Here is a 26,149-nt window from a genome sequence, read left to right as displayed (position 1 = left end):
GACTTAGGATAAGTCTCCTGTGACCTGACCTAAAATTTAAGGTGAATTTAAGGTGATTTACAAAATAGATTGATGAATGATAAGGATGGATAAAATTTCTGCACTGAAATTCAGAATGTAATTCCAGTTATCTCTTGATTAGAGAAAACTGATATTTTCACAATTGTGGCATACATTAATTTCCCATTGAAACTTGAGTTCTTAAATGAAGCATTATTTATAAATTAAAAAAAAAATACTGGCTACATTTGATGGCATTCTATAGGGCACCAGAGAAAATTTGAAACAAAGCCTTAAAAGTTACTGTACAGTATACAGTATGTCCATTTCAAAGTCGGGCATTCTCCCAAGTGGTGATTTAATGTTTTGGGATTGTACATATATCAGAATGTCTGCATCCATGTTGTTTTCACAAAGATGTAATTTATTTTTGTGAGACTGTCCAGTTGTCTTATTTATGTTGTTCCCTATTTCAGTATGTGTTAACCCATCACCCCCATGGTTAGCTCTTGTAGCTCTTTTTGTAGGTTGTTTTTTGATAGTGCAAATGCAATCATATTTGGTTGACAATCAACTACTCTGACAAAACATTTTCTAGTGAATTTTAATCTGTCTAAGCATTTAGACAAACAAGCTTTCACTTTATACTCTCAATATGTCTGAATATGAAAATGGTGAAATGTTTAACCTGAACCTTATCTGTGTCATCCAGAATATACCTGTGGTGAACTCCAACAGATTAAAGACAAGAGATACAAGAAAGTGACAGAATTAGGGAGAATCAAGAGTGGAAAATTTATAATTTGAAGCTATCTGTTGCTTAGAACAACTGGCACTTGGTGATGTACATAGTGGAAAATGTAAAATAATGCCTACCATAGATGAATGCCTGTGCTGTAGAGTGTGTCATATACTGCAGTGCTGCTGCTTGAAACCATAAATGTATCTACCGGTGAGTATGTTTTGTAAAGCAAAGCTGGCATGCGTGTGACTGATGCCAGTAATGATGGTAATGATTTTCCAACCAACATTAATCATAGAGCCTGGAGACATTTTTTAATTTTCTAAAACTGGATGATCTCCTTGAATTTAGAAGGACCAAATGGACTGCTTTTGTTAGTGTAAACTTGTTCATGGTGTGATGGATGGCCGGGGTCCATGCCTGGCCAGGACGCCCCTTCACCACATCTGCCAGGGGGACAAGGGTGGGAAGCCCAGTATCTCTCCCTGGACGCTAGATGGCAGCCTCCCTGGGTTGCAGCGGTGCCTCGGACTCCCCCAGGGCTTCATGGGGGTTGGAGTTCTGTGCAGCTCTGTCGGGTTCCACAGGCGCCGACAGGGGGAGCTGCAACAGGAGCGACTGGCCCCTGTTGGGCACTGGTTTTGCCTTACCCGGAAGTGCAGCCGGAAGTCGATAATCAACCACCTGGAGCACTTCTGTGTACCCAATAAAAGGGAGCCAGCGACCACCACGCAGCGGCCAGAGTCGGGTGGAGGTGGACAAAGCTTGCTGAGGAGGAGTGGTGGTGGAAGAGAGGAGAAGAAGAGTGCTTGGTGTACTGTACTGTGTTGGGGACTGTGTTGTGGCTGGAGGGATTATGGGGAAGACGTGCTCTCCAGCTGAAGAAAAATAAATAGTTTGTTTTATTTTACCCGTGCCTCCGTGTCAATCTGTGTCGGGTCAGATGCTATATAGCGTCTTCTTACAATGGAAAATGTTAGCTGCAGCAGCAGGACATTACTTACAGATGATTCCTCAAGCCTCCAAGTAACGACATGGCCTTTGCAGAGTGTTCTCCAGTATTAATGTTAGGGTTTCTTCAGGTTCTCCAGTTTGCCTAACACACTCTAAAGACATGCATGTTACAGTGTGGCCATGTCATTTTTTTTTCATTTTAATTTCACATCCTAGTTATGCATATTTTCAAACCATTTTTGCTGAAACGCAATGTCATACTAAACAGCAAAAAACATGTGTTGTACTTTGATATTTTAATTAAAACGCTTCCTATTTACACAATCATTGAACGTTGTTTACTTCAGTGGAAATGTTGGTACCAAAGTCTGGGATTAAAAATAAATTACCTTTAAATTTATATTGCTAATATAAACATGGGAAAAAGTGGAAGGCACTGTAAAATCTAAACCTTATTAATTTTGAGAGGGATGTTCTCACTAAGTTCCCAAGTTTTTAAATGAACATTTCTCCTGGTGGCTTTTTTTTTTTAAGAACACAACACACTTAAGAACACAAGTTGCTGAGGTGGATGAATATACTGTATGCCACAATGTGGGACAAATAAGTTAAAACATGAAAGTACTGAAATTTTCTTTAAATATAGTTAAATATAGATAGTTGTGAAATAGATAGCAAGTTAGTAAGAGATACGGGTCAAAGAACAACTTTTTCAATATAAGATGATCAAAGAATTACTCAGAAAATATGAAGGACAGTCAGGCACATACAGTTTTATAGCCAAATATGGGCTGCACTTTTATTATTGAAGATTACAGCATTCTGTAATACTTGACTATTGCTAAAGGATATAGATAATATAATCTCACAAACCTTGAATTTAGGCTGCACACAAAAAAAAAAACAATTGCTGCAAGGCTGTTACCGACCTCAGGCCTAGGGGAACCTGGGCCAGGTACAAGTCACTGGGTGTAAAGCATAAAAGAAACAGACAGCAGTCCCAAGTCTCAGACCATACTTCTCTGTTCTCTTCTACCTTTATTCTCCTTTTCCCAGAAATATATATATACTTCAATTTCTGCATAGATGAACATGGTAATCAGTGAAAACAATGGTGCAAGCCAATTTACTCTGTATAACAAATAGTGTAAACACATTTACTTTGAGTACTTGATTAGAAACCAATGTCCCCAGAACTCGTTAATTTTCCAAGGATGCAGACATTTCTGTATCCCTACATTGTGTGTAGATAAGTTACTAAATCAAAGCAGTCTGACTATTCAAAGCAGGTGACTCTTTAGCAAGACAGGTAAATATTTGTGTCCTGTAGATAGCCATCAGCAATAACCTGTAGCAGAATTTTACAGAAATTCTGCCTTTTCTTTAAAACACTGGTTTATAGCCCATGACACTAAGCAACACACCAAAATGTCATTTTTTTTTTTAGAATACTGAATTCTAGCCCATTACACAAGGCACACTAATGCTCAAGTTGTATTTCTAATACTCATAATCATTCTTCCAGATATTTTACAATGTAATAGTTTTTGTTTTACACACTGTTTATGTCCCCATAATTTTTCTTTCAAAAGACACAGTAACACTTATAGTACTTGATAGTGTGAAGAAACAGACAACAGCATATTCAGCTGAAATGAAATTTTCTTTTTTTTTTTTTTTTTTACTGGAAACGCAGTCAGTCGTGTGAACTAAAGCTTAAGGCAATGGTTAAACAACAATTATCTCTCCTTGAACTTTTTTTAGATGTGGCTTGAGCAATAATTCATTATCAACAAGCTTCTTGAAGGTCCTTACTTGTTTTGTTCTGTAAAAGACTAATAGGTGTGACAGCAGTAATTATCTTTCTGTAAGTACCCCTTGTAATTTTAACCCCTTCAGGTGGACAACTTGATTGATGAATTGCAAGCTGCTATCAAGAAGCACAAGGGTCAGCTCTTCAAACTTACCCCACAATTACAGGCTGAGGAGCAGCAGTGTGCTGGCTATGTGTATCAGCACATTAAACAGCTCTCAACGAGCGGTGGTGTTCTACAAGGCCTGCAGCTAAAAGTGAGTGGCACTCTTATCTTGTCAGACTGTCATCAAGAACTTGAAAAGCAACAATATTTTCTACAGTTTTACAGGGTATTAAAACAAGTTCATAGGTAAGATTTCTCTGCCTCTCTGTTTTCTTTGTCTTTTGTTTCAAAATAGGGCTCTCCAATTTCTTTAGACAGTATGCCTTGATTTTCCTTGTGTGTGGTGCACAATACATTTTCATTTCAGAAAAAGGTATTTAAAATAAAAAAAATATTATTCATTATTATTAATTATTTTCCTTCTTTGATAGAATAAGTCACAGCATATTTTATTCAGGCTCGTTTAAAATATTACATGTGGAATGTATAAAACTTTTAGCAAAGCAATCTATTATTAGATTCAGTTTATTTCATTATTTGGCATCATTAGATGCGACACTATTTGTAGACCTTCACAAATACAAGACCAGTTGTAATTATCCAATAAAGCAAAGTCAAAAGCAGCAAGATGAATTTATAGAATTTAAAATTGTATATTAGAAGCTCCAAATACTCAACCTCAACTTTTAAAAAAAGAATGTTATTTACTCCAGACTATTTACAGTAATCCCTCCTCGATCGCGGGGGTTGCATTCCAGAACCCCCAGAAAGGTGAAAATCCGCGAAGTAGAAACCATATGTTTATATGATTATTTTTATATTGTTCCGTCTCACAATTAAAAGAATGCAAACATATCTTCCTCTTCAAAGGAGTGCGCATCAGGAGCAGAGAATATCAGAGAGAGAGAGAAAAGCAAACAAATCAATAGGGCTGTTTGGCTTTTAAGTATGCGAAGCACCTTTGGACAAAGCAGCTGAAAGAAAGGCAGCAGCTCACACCCACTCCGTCAGGAGCAGAGAATGTCAGAGAGAGAGAGACAGAGAGAGACAGATAAAAACAAACAATCAAAAATCAATACGTGCCCTTCGAGCTTTTAAGTATGCGAAGCACCGTGCAGCATGTCGCTTCACGAAGCAGCTGCACAGAAGGGAGCAACGTGAAGGTAATCTTTCAGCATTTTTAGACGAGCGTCCGTATCGTCTAGGTGTTCGAACAGCCCCCCTCCTCACACCTCCTTCGTCAGGAGCAGAGAATATCAGAGCAAGAGAGAGAGAGAGAAAAGTAAGTTGGGTAGCTTCTCAGCCATCTGCCAATAGCGTCCCTTGTATGAAATCAACTGGGCAAACCAACTGAGGAAGCATGTACCAGAAATTAAAAGACCCATTGTCCGCAGAAATCCGCGAACCAGCAAAAAATCTGCGATATATATTTAAATATGCTTACATATAAAATCCGCGATAGAGTGAAGCCGCGAAAGGCGAAGCGCAATATAGCGAGGGATTACTGTATAGTGGTGGCCAAGAAAATTTTGTTGTCTCATGTTTTGGTAGAGAAAAGGCATAACAAAGTTTCTGATAGAACAGAACCAAATAGTGACTGACACTCTACAAATGTAAATGATATGAAAAATGTAAAATGTCCATGGGAAAAATTAGTTGTTACTCAATGTCACATAATCCATATGTCAGTTATCAGTATCTTATGCTCAAAATGTGTAAAATATGCCAAATTGTTTGATTAAATATTGTTAATGGTTGCTCCCAGAATAAACCACCCTAATCATAAATGGGTAACTTAAACATCACGGGAAAGACTTTTTGAATTAAAGGCAGGACTCTTGTCCATCAAATAAGGGAGAGAAACAAATAACTGATAGCTGACATACTGTATGGATTAAGCAACGACACAAATAATGTAAGATTTTTTTTTTCCTTTGGACAATTTTTACATTGCTTGTCATTGTCCAGAGTTGGTCACTATTGTGTCCCATTCTTGGTGTCTTTTCTTCACAATTTTTCACAATTTCTTCACAATTTTTCAGTCACAACTGCAAATTACATGGGATATGTAACACAGGGGAGTATTCCTTTAATAATACAAATATTATTCCAATGTTTCTATATTTGAGTTCAGTAGTGTCTTGAAGCTGCACACAGCTCTTTATGGGTTTATCCTGTACAACCCTCTCTATAATCATGGCTCGCAAAGGCCTGCTTGGGAATCCAGCAATTTTGTTCATCACATCTTTTGGACTTTTCCAATGACAGATGGACATTGGAGACCTTTTTTAAGTGTGCCAAGAGTGAATCTTAAGAGATGGTGGTGAACAATGCAGAATGATATTTTCCAAGTCTTAATGTGTGTTTTAATGTAAGCCCACTTAGGAAATGGTTATAGTTTGAATTAATCAGCCTTTAGCAATGCATTCAAGACCAAGAGTCCTGTTGCCTTTATTAATAATAATAATAATAATACATTTTATTTATATAATGCCTTTCCCTTGAGATTGCTTAATTTTATTTTGCCAGGTCTATATCGTCCTTGCTAAGCCAGTTTGAGGGTTATTATTAGTATTATTATTATTGTTTTTCATACTATTGTTGGATTATTATCTATGTTGTAACATCTTCCCCCAAACCTCTCTCCTCCAGTTTCTGGAGAGTGAGTGCACATGAAAACAAAGCTAAAACTGCAAACCTGCACCTGAAGAAAATAACTAAATATATAGAAGCTGAGTATGGTGCATCATGAAATCTGGAAGACCAGGTAGTCAGGCATTAATGTAATGTACGTTAAAATAATATAAAACAATATAATCGTTCATTTGTATTAATTCTGAGTATTTATTTATTTATTTTTAAATTTTATTAATTTTATTGTAATCGTTCATACAAATCAATCAATTTTTACAAAAAATAGGATTGAAAAACAAGTCGACCCCCACCCCTGAAAGAGAGAGCATAGCAAACGGGGTAAAACTTAAATTGATGAGTTTAATAAGACAGTAGAGATGAATGGAGATGAAAAAGAAATGCGGGGATAATTACTTCCTTGATGCTTTAAGAGCTTATTCTAAAATTTTATTGATTATATCCTGCCAGGTTTTAAAAAAATTCTGTACAGATCCTCTAACTGAATATTTGATTTTTTCCAATTTCAGATAGTAGAAAAACATCGGTTACCCACTGACTTAAAAGAGGAGAGTTTGGCTTCTTCCAGTTTAGCAAAATAAGTCTGCGTGCCAAAAGTGTAGTGGATGCAATCACTGTTTGTTTGTCCTTCTCCACTTTAAACCCATCTGGATGAACACCAAACACAGGAGTTAATGGGTTAGGAGGGATTGGGACACCAAGGCTGTCTGAGAGGCACTTAAAAATTTTGGTCCAAAATGATGTTAATTTGGTGCAGGCCCAAAACATGTGACCCAGTGAGGCTGGGACTTGATTGCAGCGTTCGCAGTTTGAATCTTGCCCTGGAAACATTTTGGACAGTTTTAGGCGAGACAGATGTGCTCAATATATAATTTTGAGTTGTATAATTGTATGCTTTGCACATATGGAGCTCGAGTGAATTCTTTGCATTGCTACTTTGCAACTCCCTTTCTGATATATTGATTAAGAGATCTTTTTCCCATTGTCCTCTCGGATCTTTGAAAGGGAGGGACTGTAAAATAATTTTATATATTGCAGAGATGGTGCCTAATTCCTTGAAGTTGAGCAATATTTTTTCTAGCATGGACGAGGGTGCAACATGAGGAAAATCGGGCAGGTTCTGTTTAACAAAGTTCCTAACTTGAAGATAGTGAAAGAAATATGTAGCTGGAAAGTTAAATTTGAAATGTAATTGTTCATAGGATGCAAAGATAACTGCATATGTTTGCGAGGGTTGAAAGATATGGTTCTCTTGCAGAGGTGCCACAGAGAAAAGCTTCTCCATCTTAAAATGCTTTCTACATTGGTTCCATATTCTGAGTGAGTGAAGCACAATTGGGTTATTAGTATATTGGCGATAACTTGCATTTATTGGGGCACAAAGCAGGGAAAATAAAGAAGTACTGCTGGATTTTACTTCTATTGCGGACCAAGCCTGTGTATGTTCATCTATTTGTGTCCAGGTTTTTATAGCTTGTATGTTTGCTGCCCAATAATAAAACTGAAAGTTGGGTAGAGCCATGCCACCTTCTGCCTTAGGTCTTTGTAGGGTCGCTCTTTGGATACGTAGATGTTTTGAGTTCTAAGTAAATGAGGTTATTGTTGAATCTAATTGCTTAAAAAATGATTTATTCTGAGTATTTATAAGTCAGAGTTTGTATTGTTTAAAAAATGCCTCCTCCGCACTAAATTTTGCAACCCGAATGATCGCCTAGTTTGTCTAAATGGTAGCGCCTGGACTCAGGCTCCAGTCATGAAAAGTGGCCACAAAACAGCAGGGAAGAACCAAAAATGAGGATACAAAATGCTATTGAGGCAGCATTACTGCATTAACTTTAAAATAAGCAAATAATCAAGAATAGACAAAGTATAATTCCAAAAATGCAAACAAATGAATTCAGAAAAGGCACAATACAGATTCATGACTGGTAGAGGTCAAACACAAATTGAAACTGTAAGAAAACAATGTTATTCATCCTTTGATAATATATTTCAAATTCCAATTACGTACTTTTTAATTCTTTTAACTACAGAGGTATTGTTCATGTAAGAAGTGGAAGAATAATAGAAGTGTAAGCCAGTAATGAAGCAAAGACCCTTAATTTAACAAATTAAAATATTAAAGAGCCTTTTATTTATAGCAGCATAACCTGTAATATACACATGCAGTTATATTAATTATTTATAGTCAAATGTTTTCACTTAAAAAGATTAATTCTCTATTTTTTTGCGAATGCGATCTTAGTGACAATCCGCATAAACTCTATTAATACTATTTGCATACACTGGTACATGAAAAAAACAAACTTGTCAATTGTTTAAGATAAAAAGAAAAAAAGAAACAGTTGTCTTTTGTCCACATTGTGCAAAATGCTGTGAAGTTTCTACAATTAGTTGCAGGAACTACTCTAGCTCCACACCATACCAAACTAACTGCTGTACATCTTCCTAGCAATTAATATGTTATGACATCAGACCTCAAGTTTGGGTTTTTTACTTATGTCAGACAACTTAAGTTAAATTTGAAAAGCAATGTAATCTTATGTGTCAATTAGTAGTGGTAGAACATCTTAATTACAGAGGACAGGCTCTTCATTACTTTAGAACATTAGAAAGATTTAGATGAGAACAAGCCATTCAGCCCATCAAGCTCCAGTCCTATCCATTTAATTCCTCCAAAATAACATCACGTCAAGTTTTGAAAGTCCCCAAAGTCCTACTGTCTACCTCATTACATGGCAACTTATTCCATGTGTTTACTGTTCAATGTGTGAAGAAAAACACCAGTTGTTTCCCTTAACCAGTTTCCAACTGTGTCCCTCATGTTCCTGTTGAACTCCGTTTAAAGAAACAGTCTCGATCTACTGTACTAATTCCCTTCATGATTTTAAACACTTCAGTCATGTCACATCTTAATCTCCTTCTGCTTAAACTGAAAAGGCTCAGCTCTTTTAATCTTTCTTGATAACTCATCCCCTGTAGCCCTGGAATCAGCCTAGCCGCTCTTCTCTGGACTTTTCCTAGTGCTGTTAGGTCCTTTTTGTAGCCTGGAGACCAAAACAACTCCTTAATTACAACTCGTAAATCATTCTCCTAAGGTGTACTTTCAATTTTCAGACTTCCCATTATGTATTCATATCTAACATTTTACTTCCTATGTATAATATTTTATATTTACTTAAATTCAATTTAATCTGTTACAAATCCTCCCAAGTCTGTATGTTGCCCAAGTCCCTTGGTAACGATTCAGCGGATTCTAGATTATCTGCCAATCCTCCAAGCTTTGTACCATCTGCAGAATTAACTAGCTTGTTATTTAGATTCTTATCCAAATCACAGTAGTTCCTTAGCACAAACTGAGGGACACTAGTCTTGACATCACCGAGTTCTGACAGGGTTCCTCACACCATAACCCCCTGCTTCCTGTGTTTTAGCCAGTTTTGCACACTATACCCGAAATTCCCCACTCTTTTAGTTTGATACCCAACCTCTCATGTAGCACCTTATCAAATTCTTTCTGAACGTCAAGATAAATAATATAATATGCTCCACTCTGATTGTATCCTTTTGTTGCTTCCTCACAGAACTCCAGCACGTTAATAAAACATGACCTCCCTTTTCTGAACCCATCCTGACTATTCAGTAAAACTCCTGTGTTAGTAAATCTTAATAATTCAATCCATTTATTTACCTGTGATGCATGATAGGCTTACTAGCCTACAGATATTTGGATCGGCCTATTTACCCTTTTTAATATAATGTGTTAATATTTGCCACTTTCCTGTCCTTCAGAATTTCCACAGTGCACAGTGACTTCCTTAAAATATGCGTCAAAGGTTTTATATACGTACTTGCTAATCTCCTTAAGTATCTAAGGATACATATTTTCTGAGCCTGATGATTTGTTTGATTTGAGCCTATTTAATGTGAGCAGTACTTCTGCCTCTACAATTTCCAAATCCCTCAGTACCTCCTTTGTAGTCCTTGCCACCGCTGGGAGGTTATTCACTTCCTCAAATGTGCAGTCCTCAGAAAAACACAAGTTTACAGCCTCTGCTTTTTCACTGTACTAAATTCCCTTTTACAATTCCTAATACATTTTGCCTCCTCCTTGACTGTTCTTTTTCCACTAAAATAATAAAAGAATATCTGTGGATAATTTTTCGCCTTGTCTACAACATTTCTCTCTAACTGCTTTTTAGCTTCATAATATTCTTTGTAATGGTTGCCCTCATGCTCTCATATGCTCTATGACTTAAATTGAAGTTAACAGTTGTAAACGTGTGGACTCTAGGGGTCACCATTGCCTCTTTTACCCCAACAGACAGACACAGGACACAGGTTAAAAACACAAAGAAGTTGTTTAATTTCTTCTTTTCCTTCTATGAAGTGCCCACAAACACCACAGCCACAAATAAACAGGCAAGAGAAACACCAAGTACAATAATAAATTCTCTCTTTCTCCACCACACCTCCCAGCAAGCTCTGTCCTACACCTCCCTACTCCAGCTTGCTTGCTGGGTCTTCAGCCGTCCTTTAAATAGTTCCCAACCTGGAAGTGCTTCTGTACTTCGCCCCACGTGACTTGCCAGCACTTCCAGGTCAGCTGGAGAATCCAAGTTCTTTAGTCAGCCTGGAAGTACTTCGGGGCTCCCATTTGTGTGATCCATTAGTATTTCCAGGCTATAGGGAAAGTATGACTCTCTATGTCCTTCAACAGCTCCACCTAGCAGTATCCACAGCACCCAACAAGGCTGAGAAACCGAACTCCAAGTCCCAGGATGCCCTGCGGGAATCCAGGGCACCTCTATGCTCCAGGGGAGCTGCCTAGCATCTTGGGGGAGGCAGTGTCCAAAAGTAGCTGCCTAGTCTTTGTATCTACGTTCTACTAGAACACTGAAAATTGTGTATTATAGTCACTTGGCCCTAGCAGTTCAATCACCTCTACTCCTTCAGTTCTGTCCTTCAGAAGCACTCTTCAGCTCCACAAGCACCTGAAAATGATTTGACTCTTCCAATTCTGGGATTGATTTCCCAAGACAGTGTGCACCCTTTGCCTTGCGCCTGCTGACTGTGACCCACCTGTCTCAACCTACCTGGTTCAAAGTCTGCTCCCACACCACCTTAGGGGCACCCACCATCTCTAAAGGACACATGGGCCACGTCCACCAAGTCTCTGCTATAACACAGGAAAGCCAATTCCTCCTTGAGTTTAGTGATCCTGTGCTTTAGGTGCTGAATCAGCTGGCATCTTCTACAGACGTAGCCTTCTAGAAGGACCGATTTCTCCAATCCATTCTCCAAAAAGTCCAATAGGACTTGCATTGCACTGTCCTTATTATTGACGTTTGGCTCTGTATTATTAAACTGCTCAACTCTTTTTTGTTAAATTTAAATGATTTAAATTAAACTATTAAAATTAATAAATTAGTAGACTAAAAACTACTGCAGTTATTTAATACCTTCTTGCCATTGAGCTCCTTTAATACTCTCTCCCTCAAATGCCTGCTGTATGTCTTCCTTTGAAAGTGTACTTCATCCCTGTCTGTTTTCCTAACTTGTGCCCCTCTTATTACTTCCTTACTTTGAAGCTCTGCACTTACACTGTTTATATTCCTTTCCATTAATGAACCATTACGCTATCACCCTCTTAATTGTGCTAGCTCTCCTAACTGCTAAGAACTGTTCTATGAAATAAAATATTTTACACCCTACTTCCTTCTTTCTGAGGAAACACAGTTACTGATATCATCCACAAGTTATTTACTTACGTACCATGGGGCCTCTGTCTTAACTGCTTTGAAGTCAGCCGCCTACCTCTACTTAAAATAAATGCTTTTTTCCTAAGAAATGAGCACTCATGTCCTTCTTTGCTAAATAGTATTTTATCCAGTTATTCTATGTATGTCTTAACTTGTTCCCACAGAGGAAATGCTGTAACTTTAAACCAGTGGTTTTTAAACCTTTTTTTCACACAACCCAATTTTGCCTTTTTTTCCCTCTTCGAGTTCCAGTATTGCTGCCGAATTTTATCCTTCAGTGGGGCTCCCCAATGAAGAATTGCTGATGTCTGCAATGGTATTTGCTTAAACTGCCTACTTAAACCCATGGCAATACACTCCACAAATCGTACAGGACTCTTTCAGTTGAGTACTATTGTGAATCAAATTCAGACACACAACTGAATTCATACAACCCATAGTTGAAAAATCTATGATTTACGCTATTCAACAGTACGGCACTGGTTATTTACTTACTGACTTGCAGGTTTCAGCTACTGCTTTCTGCCCTGCATCTCCTCGCCTTGCCTCACTAATGCTAGGTTTGAATACATATAACAAGAACAAGTACAAGTAAGAAGTAACTTTCCAAACATTTCTCTAAACACTTAGCTACAGGTGTTCCTGTGTAGGCAAAAAAAGCAAAAAACTCTACTAAAGGGATAAAAGGCTAAAAAAAATTCCAATACGGCTCTGTAGCAGCAACCAATGGGCATGGGCAAAATTTGTATTTCAATTAACTCACATAGCAGTAGCAAAACACCTTGGCAGTTCTTCCGATTCAACTTTTAACTTTTGAATTTTTAAAAGTTTGATGCTGGTGGTATAGTTGGTGATTCTTGCAACCCTGAAAAGAATTAAGTGGGTATAATAATGAATGCTACAGAAGGTCAGAAGATGTTGTGACATTAAATTTTAGCTTGTATTTCAAGTTGAAAATATTTTTTCACAGATTTTGGCATTGACTTGTTTCCCACTGAGGGCCAAACACTTGCATGAAAGTTTTATAACAGTGAGAGTTGCATCACATTGCACAAGTATAAGTCTTCGTTTTCTAGGGTGCCAGGTTCACAACAGGCTGGACATTAAGACAAACCATGAACAAAAGAAAAAACCTGTGATATTTCATCAGGCTCCTAAAGAGGTCTTGTGCACCTTAGTAGTATGGTCTCCCTATTGTTATGATATCCGAACCAACCCTTTCCTGAACTCATATTTTCATTTTAAGAACATTATTGTGGGTGATGCACTGGTAGTGCTGCTTCCTCACAATAAGGAGACTGGGATTCGTGTTCTGGGTGTTCCCTGTGTGGAGTTTGCATGTTCTCCCTTGTCCATGTGGGTTTCCTCCAACAGTCCAAGTGAATATGATGTGGTTAAATTGGCCCCTGATGTGCTTGTGTGTGAGTGTGTGTGTGTGGGGGTTCAACTAGTGATGGACCGGCTTCCTATCCAGGTGTTGTGCCCAGCCCTCTGCATGATGATTACTGGGATATGGCCCAGCTTCCCTGTGACTCTGCTCTGGAAAAGCAGGTTAGGAAAATGGTTGGATGAACATTATTATTTTTGATCATCATTTTTATAACATAACTGTGATGCCATTTTGTTATTGTTGTCAAACAAGGACACCAATATTTTCTGTTTGTTTAGAAGGCAATGACACCTTGTTGCATTTTTGATCTCATTGGGCAACCACTATTTAACATTGTGATGTGCTATTTTTCAGCATTGAATGTTTTTGGATTTGTTACTAATACCACAGTGTTGGAAGCAAGTGATTCTAAATGACATTAAGAACTGTCCCTGTTTTTCTTTGAATTTAATTCCTTTTTTGTCTATTGGGGTTGATTGCTGGTGTTTCTGCTGACTGTACTCTTTGAGTGAGGAAGCAGAGAAAAAAATAAAAAGATAGAGAAGCACCAAGAGAAAGACAAACCAAACATCAGTGCCTGGGCCTGGCATAAATCAAAATCAGGAAGAAAACAAACCAAATGATCTAAATCCCATATGTTTTACAGAGATCAAAATCAAAAGTATCTGGCCTAAGTTTGAAAGTCTAAAGAACAAGAATACTACACAAAGTATTGTTTTAGGCTATAAATGTACATATTATAAAAATAACTTGATATAAATATGAAACTGAAATGAAACAGTTCAAAATGTCAGTGTTACAAGATGTATAGGTGTCCTAGGATTATTATAAGTGACAAAAAAAAGGCCAAAAGATGACATACGTAGGCAAGATGTAGTCAGAACCAGGAGGTCACAATAATGAGGAAACTAAGAATTAAAGGGAGAAGATGTGAATCAAAAAGATTTTAAAATCAAAAACAAAACCTGATGCTAGGGCCTACATGGAGGTAAAGCCAACTATATTAGGCAGAATTTGGAGACATTGTGTATCCACCAATGGATAACACATAGCATAACAGAAGCCATATTTATAGTGTCACTTCTGTGATGTCATCAGCACGATCAATCGAGCAATTGAGTGAAACATCCACAAAACAATGCGTAAACAAAGAACACTGACAATAAAAGTACAGTTAAATCAGAATGAAAAATAAATCTTAAAAACTGAATCCTTGTGGCAAAAAAATACTAAAATACAGAAAAATGTAAAACAATAAAAATGACCTAATTCATTATTCTCACCTGGTTAAAGGCCTTTGCTTTTGATTTCAAATGTTTTAAGTCATCCCCTAGCCCTGCAGAAATTTTGCCTCTTGTTTTTCCACTCTTCCATTGTGGCTATTTAAAATGTAAGAAATGTGTCCACAACTTTTCCTACAAAAAGGTTTGATTTTACCAGTAAAATATTGTAGGTCAATATTATGTTTTGTGGAATGAAATGTGTATTTTCTTCCCGAAATGCACTACATTTGGATCACAAATGTGTGTAAAAAATGCGAATTCAGGGTTTGTGGCTGAGCAGAGTCTCTCAGAGATTTTTTGCTAAAACTTAATAGACTTCTAATATTCTAAAATGCTTATAACGATGCAAAGTAATATGCTGACACATAGACACACAGACAGACAGTGATAAGGGATGCCTAAAATGTGTTAATCCTTTGAAAACTTTAAGGTAAAATTTTTACCCTGTCACAATATTTTTTATTTTTTATTTTGAATGATTCAGAACAGAAACAAAAGTTGTTACAAGTGTTAGGCCTCAGTGTTTTAATAGTTATGTCTGAAATTGTGCTTTTCTTTAAAGTTGCAAATTAGAGCAAAAACTCAGTCAGTGCTCAGTCATTGTGCATAGTAGCCGTCATTAAGTCTTTTTTATTCTTTTTTGCCATCGTCTAACCTTCGTCTGTTTTTGTATTTTGACCCCATGTGTATTGGTTTTGTAAGTCTTTTTATATGCTCATTCAATTAAACTTTCTCCTGTTTGCTTTTTATCTGCTCCTCTGTCTGTTGATAGCTTTTATAACTATGGCTGTCATTACTGATGCTACTGAGACTACTCATCTGGCTTAGCGATTCAATGTCCAGTGTAGTTTTTGTCGTGTCTTATGACAGGTTCTGTGTGTCTTCAAGAATTTAAGGCATGCCCCAAGAAAGCACAATGTGAGGGCATAGTGTGTGCCCCTCAGAAATGACATTGGCAGCTGTTTGGTGAAGAATGAACATAGATGTATGGCTGGTATTTCTTGTGATGATGGTGTACTTTATTAATCACTGAGGGGAAGCTGTCTTGTCGCATGACCTTTGGAGGTCAGAGTGCAGGGTCAGCCATTGTACAGCACCCCTGGAGCAATTTTCAGGTTAAAGGCCTTGCTTAAGGGCCCGATGGAGTGGGATCGCTTCGGGCAGTAATGGGATTTGAACCAGCAACCTTCCAGATACGAACAAAGATCTGTAGCCACGGAGCCACCGCTCCACCCAATTATGTGCAGTGCTGTAAAGATACACAGGGATAGACTGCCAGGTTTTCAGTCTAATATAAGCAGCCTTTAGTAAGCAGTGACATGTACTAACTCTTTTACTCTAAAGTAAAGTTTAGCTTTCAAAAAATAAAAATAATAATATTAATATTTTTGGTGACGTTTTCATACTACAGATTCATCAGAGAAGAGAAAGTAGCAAGGAGACAAACAAAACAAAACAGCAATGATGTGACCAAAAATGTGCTAAGTAAACCTGGAAAGAGAAGCTCAGGAAACCTGACAACTGAACCCACAAAGGTTTGCTTTGCTTACCTGGTTTATGTAGTCAGACAAGAGTTGTTTATCCAACTAGCTCCTTGTTACTGCAATACAACTTAAACCTCCAAAAACAAAGCCAGTCAAAGGAAAAAGAGCAATGCACAAAAATAAAGAAAACATGTTCGTGTAAAAATGGAGTAAGAACTGGTTATTAGGCAAGGAACAGGTATCATTTTAGCAGCATTTGGCTTTCAAATCAGCTAGGCCACAGACATAAGAAAATTGTGCACATTCTACACAAAGAAGGTCCAGAAGTGTGGGGATTTGAGGCAACAGTGCTAACCAATACATCACCTTTCTGTACCTAATGTGTAATGCAGTACTTAGAAATGACTATACATATATATAGTGGTATAGAAAATTCTGAAGACTGGAAGCTGTAAACATTGACCGCATAAAAAGGTGCTTGAACAGAGCCTGGCGACTTTAGGGTAGTTATCTTAAAGTGCATCCAAAGCAAAAATAGTGAAGCAGCTATCAGATATGGACTTGTTCCCTGGCAGGTTTCAGTAGTATGCTGAGTTTAATGAATAAACAGTGTGGAACATCAGCCTGGATCACAGCCAGACACAGGACACACAAAAGTCCCAAAACACACATGTTTAATTTTTCTTCTCCTCTTAACACACAACACCTTACTCAGTTTCTATATCAACCACAATAATGCTCACAGTCCTTTTCTCTCCTTTTCTCTTTCCTTTCTTTCATCTTCTCTGCTGTCCTCACTCCTCCACTTGCAAGCTTTGTCCTCTGCCTCCTGACTCTGGCTCCCAGAATGCAGTGATGCGGCCCCTTTTATATTGTCCCCGGGTGTGCTCCAGGTGCTCCTTGATGATCTTCCTGCAGCACTTGCTGGTGTAACAGAAGTACTGCATGGGCAACCAGAAGCACTCCAAGTGCGCCCGGATTCTCTTTAGACAGCACTTCCTGGTGTGGCAGAAGCGCTGCAGTCAATGGCTCTGGACAAGCACCCTCTCATTTCCCGGTGAAGGTATAGCATCTCTCCTGGTCTTCTCATCCTCCAGGCGTCCAGGCAGGGCAAGCGCCCCAGCCGTCTGCCATAACAGGAGATGACGTCTGACTCCTGCTCGACACTAGGAAAACACTGATGACGTTGCTGCCCCTATTGGGCACTCTTTTGCAGGGTACTCAATCAAATTTGGAGCTATAAACAGTGTCTTGTGGTCTGACAAACTTTTTCACATTTAGGTAAGATTAGAAAGTGGAGCTCTATTCAGGATGATGCTCTAGTGGCAGCTTTTCTTGTTTATATAGATGAGGTACATAAAAATGTAACTTAACAGGATTAACTTGCACATAATGCTAAATAAGGTAATTTGCCATTAACTCTTCTATTGGCATTCAGATATGATATAATATTGTATATCATTATATGATGAGAGGCTGGAAGTCAGCAAGTGGTCCTGATGAAAAACACTTGAGAGCCATAATTCACTTATCAGTTCCATCAAACAAACAGCATACATGTTATGATTCCTTAGAATGAGAGAGATGAAATCCACTTCCTTCTAGCAGTGGCTCAAGTGGAATACCACTCTTTCTCTCTCTCATTCTTTATTTCTTCTCCTCTACAATTCCTAGGTGAGTGTTATCCATCCTCTACACCTGACTCCAACTCCCCTGGATTAATTCGAGCAGCGGGACCCGGGAGTACTTCTGGTACTAGGGCATAGACCATTGGAAGCATTTCTTGGACAAACAGAAGCCCCACAAAGTAGGGATTACTAATTCCAACTGCTCCCCCGGTGTCCCCCATGGAACCCAGGAATGGTGTCCTCTAGCCTATCATTGGAGACACTGGTCTAAATAGATGTCTTCCTCTGTCCGTCCATTACACTGGCCTCCTGGCCAGGTAAGAGACTTTGGTCCATCTCTGCCAGCATGCCAGCATATTCACTTAGAGGTTGTTACCTCCTGCCAACTTCCTGGAAAATGCAGGGAAAAACCGCCTTTCTTCACTGTCTTTCAATACAGTCGCCTCCTGGCCAAGGAATGAGTCATGCACCATCTTGGTCGAGATGCCAGCCTGTGCCTGCAGTCCATCAAAATAAATTATATATATATACATACTGTCATGCACGAGCGCATGGGGAGCAGCTTAAGGACCCGATGTGCAACGCAACAAGTTGTGCTAGGGGACAACAGCAGGGTACTAGCCTCACTCTATCTATTTCCTCAGAAAAGATGAAGCACCACCGCCATAATCTCACCCGGACGACTCCAAGAAACGCAACACTTCCTGGTCCCTTTCTTTCCTGTGGTCCCCATTTGATGATGTCAGCTACCCATCCATCACCACGTTTTCCCAGCATCCCACTGTTTTGATTTCCAGTCCGCCTCCATAAATTGTCCATCTACCCACCCTTCTGGGTCTAGTGATTAGTTTGAATTATTTTGACCTGCTTTATAGTATACAGGGCCTAAAAACCCCAAACCTTGATAAGTTTGTTGTCTGTCTTTGTTACAATATATATGTAGTACATACTCACACCGGAGGCACGTATAAAAAATTTTCTTCACCTGTGGGGCACGTCTTCCCCGTGATCCCCACAGGCACAACACAGTCCCAACTACAGAAAGACACCCAAAACACAAACTCTCTTCTTCGGCACCACCACTCCTCCTCATCCAAGCTTCGTCCTCCTCCTCCCAACTCTGGCCATTGAGTGGTGGCTGATGACCCCTTTTATAGTCCATCGGGAAGTGCTCCAGGTGGTTGACTGCCGAGTTCTGGCTGCTCTTCCGGGTGTGATGAATACGCTGCCCATACGGGTTCAGAAGTCCTTTCTGCACCTGAGGGACCCAACAGGGCTGCACCCAACTCCAATTCCCATGGAGCCCTGCGGGAAACCAAGGCACCGCTCCAACCCAGGGGGCGGCCATCTAGTGTCCAGGGGGAGGTATTGCACAGTCCATGGCTGAACATATAACGTGCATTAGGGCTGTGCATTAAAAGTCCAGTGTCCATAATTCTCTGCTGGCATTCGGGGTACCTCCATACTGCAAGGAGAGCTCCATCTGGTGGCCTGGGGGTATTGGCCGGGATAAATAGCCAGCCATATCTCACAATATATATATATATATATATATATATATATATATATATATATATATATATATATATATATACAGTATATATGTTTCTGTTTTATTTATATTGCATAATGATTATGTTTCAGCATTTGTGTTGTTCCTATATCACATTTCTTTTTTGATATTTGTAATTATTATATGGGAAAAGGGGCTTGTAATCAAAAAGTTTAGAATTATGAAAGGAGTAAAAATTGTGGAGACTCACTGTGACTTTAAAATTTACTTCTTGACATGAATGTAGGGTCATAAATTGTAGGTGGGTACAGGTAAGCTGAATTAGAAATATAATATACAAGGAACATGATACCACCCACTAAAGATGAGAACCATACCTTGAAGATCTTCATATTTCAACTGAACAATAGTTTAAAAATGTTAGATGAATAGGACATAGTGAGCTATATTGGTCTAAATGTCCTGCTGTCATCTAACCTATTGTTATGAGCTATAAATGCTAAATGGTGGTGTTGCATCTGGGAAGCTGCAGTATTCTGATGTTTGGACTATGACTAGTCTGGCACACATATGTTGTTGAAGTTAACTCTTACATTTCTCATAACTTTGGAGCTCTTCACTACAAAAAAAAGTGTTCACTGGGCTATAGAACAGTCCAGTCTTAAAGGTGCAGTTGGTCTTCAGTTGTCCATGAAGAATTGCCCCTGTAGTAAACCTAGATCTGGCAGTACATCTGCATATTGTAAAAAGAAAAAAAAAGAAAAAAAAAGCAAAACAAGCGTATAAGTTCAGAAACACAATGATAATCAAGAGGGTTTCATTATTCACTTTGTCAAAGTGAATAAGCAGATCATAAAGAATTGGGATGTATGATAAACCATTGGCTGTGACTGGGATTTTAGTTATTACAGATGTGTTGCCTAACATGATAAAAAGGTATGTGCTCATGTATACTCATTTCACAAACCAAATCTAAACTCCACTGTTATTCATAAAATCTGTAGTCCACCTTGAAAGCATGTTTGAGGCCCCTAGTACCCAGAAAGTTGTCCACTCACTTTAGTAATGTCCTTGTGTCTACTTAGATGGTAAGATTTGTTTTCATCTCAGTAGTATTACATTTTTTAAATGTAGTCTCATATGAACATTAATTTTCCTCCATGCCCTTTCAGTGTCTTCTTTAGTTGAGCACCTCTGAGCCGACCCTAAGTATGTCTTATATAACACAGATAAAAGCATCCATCCCCTCATTTTCCAAATCCACTTTTTAACATTATGTGTTCTCCATGGAGTTGCAGCATTAGCTGTAAGGCAGAAACCTAACCTGGGTGGTTGCCACTGCAAAGAGGACACACTCAAGTACACACCAACTGAACAGACTGGAGCATTAGACACCGGGCCTTCCTTGATGGAAGCAAAAAAAAAAAGTAACCATAGCATTTCTATAGATGTTATTAGAGCCTGAAGTAATATAGTTGTCCAAACATAAATAATGATTTTTATAAGTGGTAATCATAGTTCCTTCCTTATTGAAAGCAATAATTATTAATATTTCAAATCCGGTCATTGTTATGTCTATAAAGGTTACCTTTTTTTGTTTATGCCTAATGAAAAATGTAACCTAGTGGCTATAAAGCTATGAAAGTGTTCATTTCTGAACAGAAAAGGAGGTCATTTTCATCTACTAAATCTCAGTTAAAAGATGTAAGCATGAAAAAAAGCCAACATTCCTCCACTTTATGTCATTCTTTATACATCTTATTCAAAAATGTCAAATGGTTGCAAGGCAGGAACAAACCCTGGACAGGGTACCAGTCCATCACAGGGCAAACACACACAAACACACGCACACACACACGCACACACACACGCACACACACACACACACAATAGGACTAATTTAGTGTTGCAAATTCACCTAACCTGTATGTCTTTGGACAGTGGCTGGAAGCCAGAACACCTGGTGGAAACCCACACAGACATGGGGAGAACACGCGGAAGGACCAGGGAGGTGAACCATTGCCTCCTTACCACTGTGTCACTCCTGAAAAATGAGGAAGCATACATTTATATTTTCTCTACTTTTAAAGGGCAAAGTAGGTGTGAATAAATGAGATGTATTACAGAATTGTTTATTTTTGCAAACTTTAGCACAATTTTTCTCGCAAGGTGGTTTATTGCAATAGATGACCAAACTATGAATATCCTAGTGTTGCACAAGCTACTTCAATGGCATACATGTAATGTGTTGATAGGTATAGTGAAGCATTTACTAAGATACTGTACATTCCCCTACCTTCATTGTCTGTTGACATAACATCTGCTGTGATTTTTTTATGCTTGTACAAATAATGTCCTGTCCTGTTACCTTAGTTTTACTCTAGATGTTTTTAAAGCATTATGTAAATAAAATATAAATAGCTTAGTGAAATTTTATTTGTTAAAACATTATGTAATCTAAATAAATCAAATCAGCTTGCTTTATTTGACACAAAATATTTTCCTATTAATTATGTATACATTTGTCTGTATTTTTTTAGTACTAGGGTGTTGTACCGTGTTAGCCATTATGAATGTAGTGAGAAGTCAAGCAAAATGACACCTTTTATTGGCTAACTAAAAAGATTACAATATGCAAGCTTTTGAGGCAACTCAGGCCCCTTTTTCAGGCAAGATGTCAATTTTGCTTGACTTCTCTGTATTTTTTTAAATTTCAAAATAATATTGAGGAGGAACATTTTAAAATTTAGTCAGTAACTCTTGATTTGCTAATAGAAAATCTGGTAGAGTATATTGAGCATAAAGTATAAGCATAAATGTTATACACCTGGAAACAGTTTTGACTATTTTAAATTAAAGAAATGCATATTTAAATGCCAAATATTTGCATATTACTGTGTTTGTTTATCTGATTTACACTTCCTTTCTACATCTATTCTTTTCTTGGCCAAATCAGAAAAGACATCAAATGCTGTAATTATTTGGCAGTTTATTGAGTGTGGCATTTTTGACAACATTTTATGAAAGCTAGTAAAAAAATGAAAATGAATTTTTAAATGCATTTGACCTAGTGCAAAGATCACTGTCAGAATAAATTTGAACGTGACTCTGAATCTGAAAGTTTTAATATATTATAACATTTGACTCTCACTGATCTTTGTTGTATGCTATCTGTAATAATAATAGACCTACTCCTTCCTAGTGTTTTCTGCAGTTCAGCTCCTCTTAGTGTTCATCTGAGTAGAACTAAAAGACTAACAATTTTCCGACTAAGATAATAATACATGATACTTATGGAACTGTGGGGTGCTAAGACAAGTACTTGGAAACATTTATATATACAGTATGTATATCAACAACAACATTTATTTATATAGCCCATTTTCATAGAAAAGTGTAGCTGGAAGTGATTTACAAGTTGTAAAAGAAAAATTACAATAACAGAAACAAATGAAAGGTAAAAAAGGAAGTATTCATAGCCAAGAAGAGCATAAAATGCAACTGGATTCAGGCAGTTTTTATGTTTTGAATGCAGCTGTGTTTTTGGCATGAAAATTCCGGTGAGCTACATAATAATTCTTGATTATTCAATGGAGGTATGTCACTAAAGCAGGATGACACAGAGACGCTGTTACTACATCACCAAAGTATTAGCTACATTTTGCTGCATTTTGAACCAGTACTAGTGATTCTAAAATTTTACTCAAATAACCCTGTGAAAAACTGAACAAAGTACATCTAATATCTTATGTTGTGATCCTGAACGGTACAACAAAGTACCGAAAGCTATCTTAGCATAAGGATAACTGAAATGCAAATAAATATTCATGCAGTAAGCAGTGCAACACCAATAAACAAAAGACAGCATACCAGTCAATCCATAAATGTAACAATAAATTCCATGATTAAGTTGACTTTTTGAAGAAGAAATGAATGCTGGTCCTTTAAGTGTGCAATAGTGTTGATTGGAAAAATTCACCAAAGAGTTTTTTGCAGCAAATATGCTGTGTTTGATGGTATATTTCAATGGAAATTTGCCATCTAGCTAGCTTAGGTGAAGTGCCCAATAATGCTTTCCGAGGCCAATATCATATCACAGAGCGGTGGCAGCCACACACAGAACTTTTACGAATGTCTACTGTAAGACGATTGCTGACTTGGTCATCAGCGGGTCGCAAGCCTACGAGGAAAAAAAATTCTATTTCAGCTACTGAGATGTGCTAAAACCCCAACCCCCCCCCACAACAGGGCATTATGGCCAAGCCAGCTTTCCTATTAGGTGTTGTCACTTGCTGACTTCTTATCCATGAAGTGGAAAAAAACACTTTTTCAAACTTAGTGCCATCTAGCACAGGTGGCAGACCTTCTTCATATTGTCGGTAAGCGAATATCAAAAGGTGCTTTACAGCTCCATTCTGATTGGTGTAATGTCTTGTTTTCAAAACAAACCTAATTTTGGCCTAATTTCTTCTTTTTTCCAAGATGACATTTTTCCCAAATTACTGCTGGTTAGCACGTTTAAAGGAGTAAATACTTCTGGATTTTCATAGCTTTTCACTGGTAGTACTGCTTAGCCTTGAATGGGAAACTTCAAACCAGAGGTGTAATTAAAAGTAATTAAAACAAAAAAGGGTAGCACTCATTAAATTGGGGAATGAGGGTAAACCCCAAATACTAAAATGAAAGTTCAGGTTGCACATGTGTACACACACACACACACACACACACACCCACGCACACACACACACACCCAGGGGTAAGCCTAGAATCCAAATGGATGACAATTTCACATACTACAAGCTTGCAATATTTTTCTAGATATAAGGTTAATTTGTGCATGTGATGGAAAAGTGCAAAAAATAATTTAGAAGACAAATTTGACAGTTGTTATAAATATTTTAACAATAAGCATAAATGCCACTGCATTAATAATAAATGGCAAAAGCTGTTGTCCAATATAATAACATGTTATAATCGGTTGGCATTAAAGGAATGAAAAACAAAAATTCAAGGTGTCGTAGATGCTAGAGAAATAAATCTATAGGAGTTCCAGGGCTAAAACAGCACCCAGCTTCACCAGGGCATTTTACGTAATTGTGAATGATGTTAATATCTACATGTAATGTAAGGACTTCAGGCTGCAAATATCATCATAGCAGTAGTTTTCTTCATCCTTTCAATCATCTAAGCTGTAGAGTACTTTGGCCAGGTTGCAGTGGAATTGATTGTAGCTACAAGATATTGGAAAAGAAAACAAAGTAAAAAGTTAAGAATAGTAACCGGAAAATTAAATATACAGTAAATAAAAAGGATTGTGTTACAGGTGTACACTGTAAAAACAGCCATACCCACCACTGTGAACAAAGTCAAAAACAATTAAAAAAATGAGATTATGCAGTGTTAATTGTAATTTTTTGCAGTAAATGAATCTACAAATAAATGATAAAAATTTTTCATTAAAAAGAGTGTTTAAACATTTAAAAAAAATGTTGAATAGCAATAGTGTGATGTATGTTTATTGGTAGATTATTCCAGATTTTCAGCGCAGCAAAGCAAAATGTCGCCTCACCAGTTTTTTTATGGTTCGTTCTCAGAACACTGAGAAATCCAACGTTTGAAGACTCAGGGTTACAATTAGGTATGTAGGGGAGCAGGCATATCGAATTATAGGATGGAGAAAAATTGTTCACTCTTAATGTACCTTTAGAAGTATTTTAAAGTCAATCCTAAAAGACACAGGCAGCGAATGCAATGATGTTAAAACTACTTAAATGTGCTTAGATTTTCTCTTTTAAGTTCCGATCCTGCTACTACATTTTGAACAAGCTGATATCTTTTCTTGATAGTCCTGAAAGAAGAGTATTACATCAATTTAGTCAGCGAAAAACAAAAACATGTATTAATTTTTCACAATCTTTCAAACAATTTAAAAGATCAAATTCATGCAAGATTTTTAAGCAAATGTAAAAATGCAATCCAGTGCTTATTTAGTGAAGTTACATGTTGACCTCTTTGTATCTGTTATTTTGAACTTTCTATGTTGAAAGTAGAAACCTGTACTTTTGGATGTTGTTTTCCTTGAAATCTTTCATTAATTTAATATGTTAAATTGAATAATTAGAAGTTTTGATTGAGCAAGGAGCCTTTGCAAGTTTAGCCTTTCTGTTTTGGCAGTAAAAACACAACAAATCTATAATGACTTATAGATTCTTTACTTTTGGCTTGGTTTGGAAGGCTATATAATCTAATTATATTAGAATAGGTACTCAATCCTGGTTAACTATAATACTAAAAAATGTGGAGACAGCTTCAGCATCAAAATAATATTTCTTAACATCTTCCACTTTAGTTCTAGATACTGATGTTGTTATACCAAAACAATAATATAACATTACAAGCTTTTGCAGCAGACCTTAACTTGTGCAGTGAACTCTTCTGTACAATGTGTAGTAGCTCCTGTGGGCTTGCAGGAGCAGATGGTAACACTAGAGGGAGCTCTGATCTTCTTACTACAGTTTGAATGGAAAACATGGCCCACCAAATCTCTTTTCATCTGTTTAAGTGCATCTTCTACAAAAAGGCTACATCTACCCGCACGTAAGTCACATATTGTAAACACTTTTTTTTTTCTTTTGAGTTCATGTTTTAACCTTTAACATTTATCTTGCAGTTTATGTAATTATTACATGATTATTTGTATTTTAGGATTTATCTTTTAAGAACATTTTTTTATTTTGTATTTGTAGCAAAAATTCCACCTTTCTCAATGCAGAGACATACCACTGGAAATACAACTTTGTCTCACAATGACAGTGTGGAGTT

General features: G+C 37.5%; 1 protein-coding gene across 1 annotated transcript in view; it reads left to right on the top strand.

The window, feature by feature from the left end:
- LOC114645277 (doublecortin domain-containing protein 1-like) overlaps positions 1–26,149 on the top strand; it is a 559,771-nt gene that overhangs the window by 281,666 nt on the left and 251,956 nt on the right. Inside the window, exon 10 of the mRNA XM_051922996.1 lies at positions 3,596–3,766. Coding sequence (XP_051778956.1) covers positions 3,596–3,766 — 171 coding nt within the window. The remainder of the gene's footprint in view (positions 1–3,595; positions 3,767–26,149) is intronic.

The sequence above is a fragment of the Erpetoichthys calabaricus genome, chromosome 2 (genome assembly GCF_900747795.2).
Source record: "Erpetoichthys calabaricus chromosome 2, fErpCal1.3, whole genome shotgun sequence".
NCBI classification, from domain to species: Eukaryota; Metazoa; Chordata; class Cladistia; order Polypteriformes; family Polypteridae; genus Erpetoichthys; species Erpetoichthys calabaricus.
The sequence above is the reverse complement of the archived record's forward strand: the minus strand, read 5'-3'. Positions and strand labels throughout refer to the sequence as shown.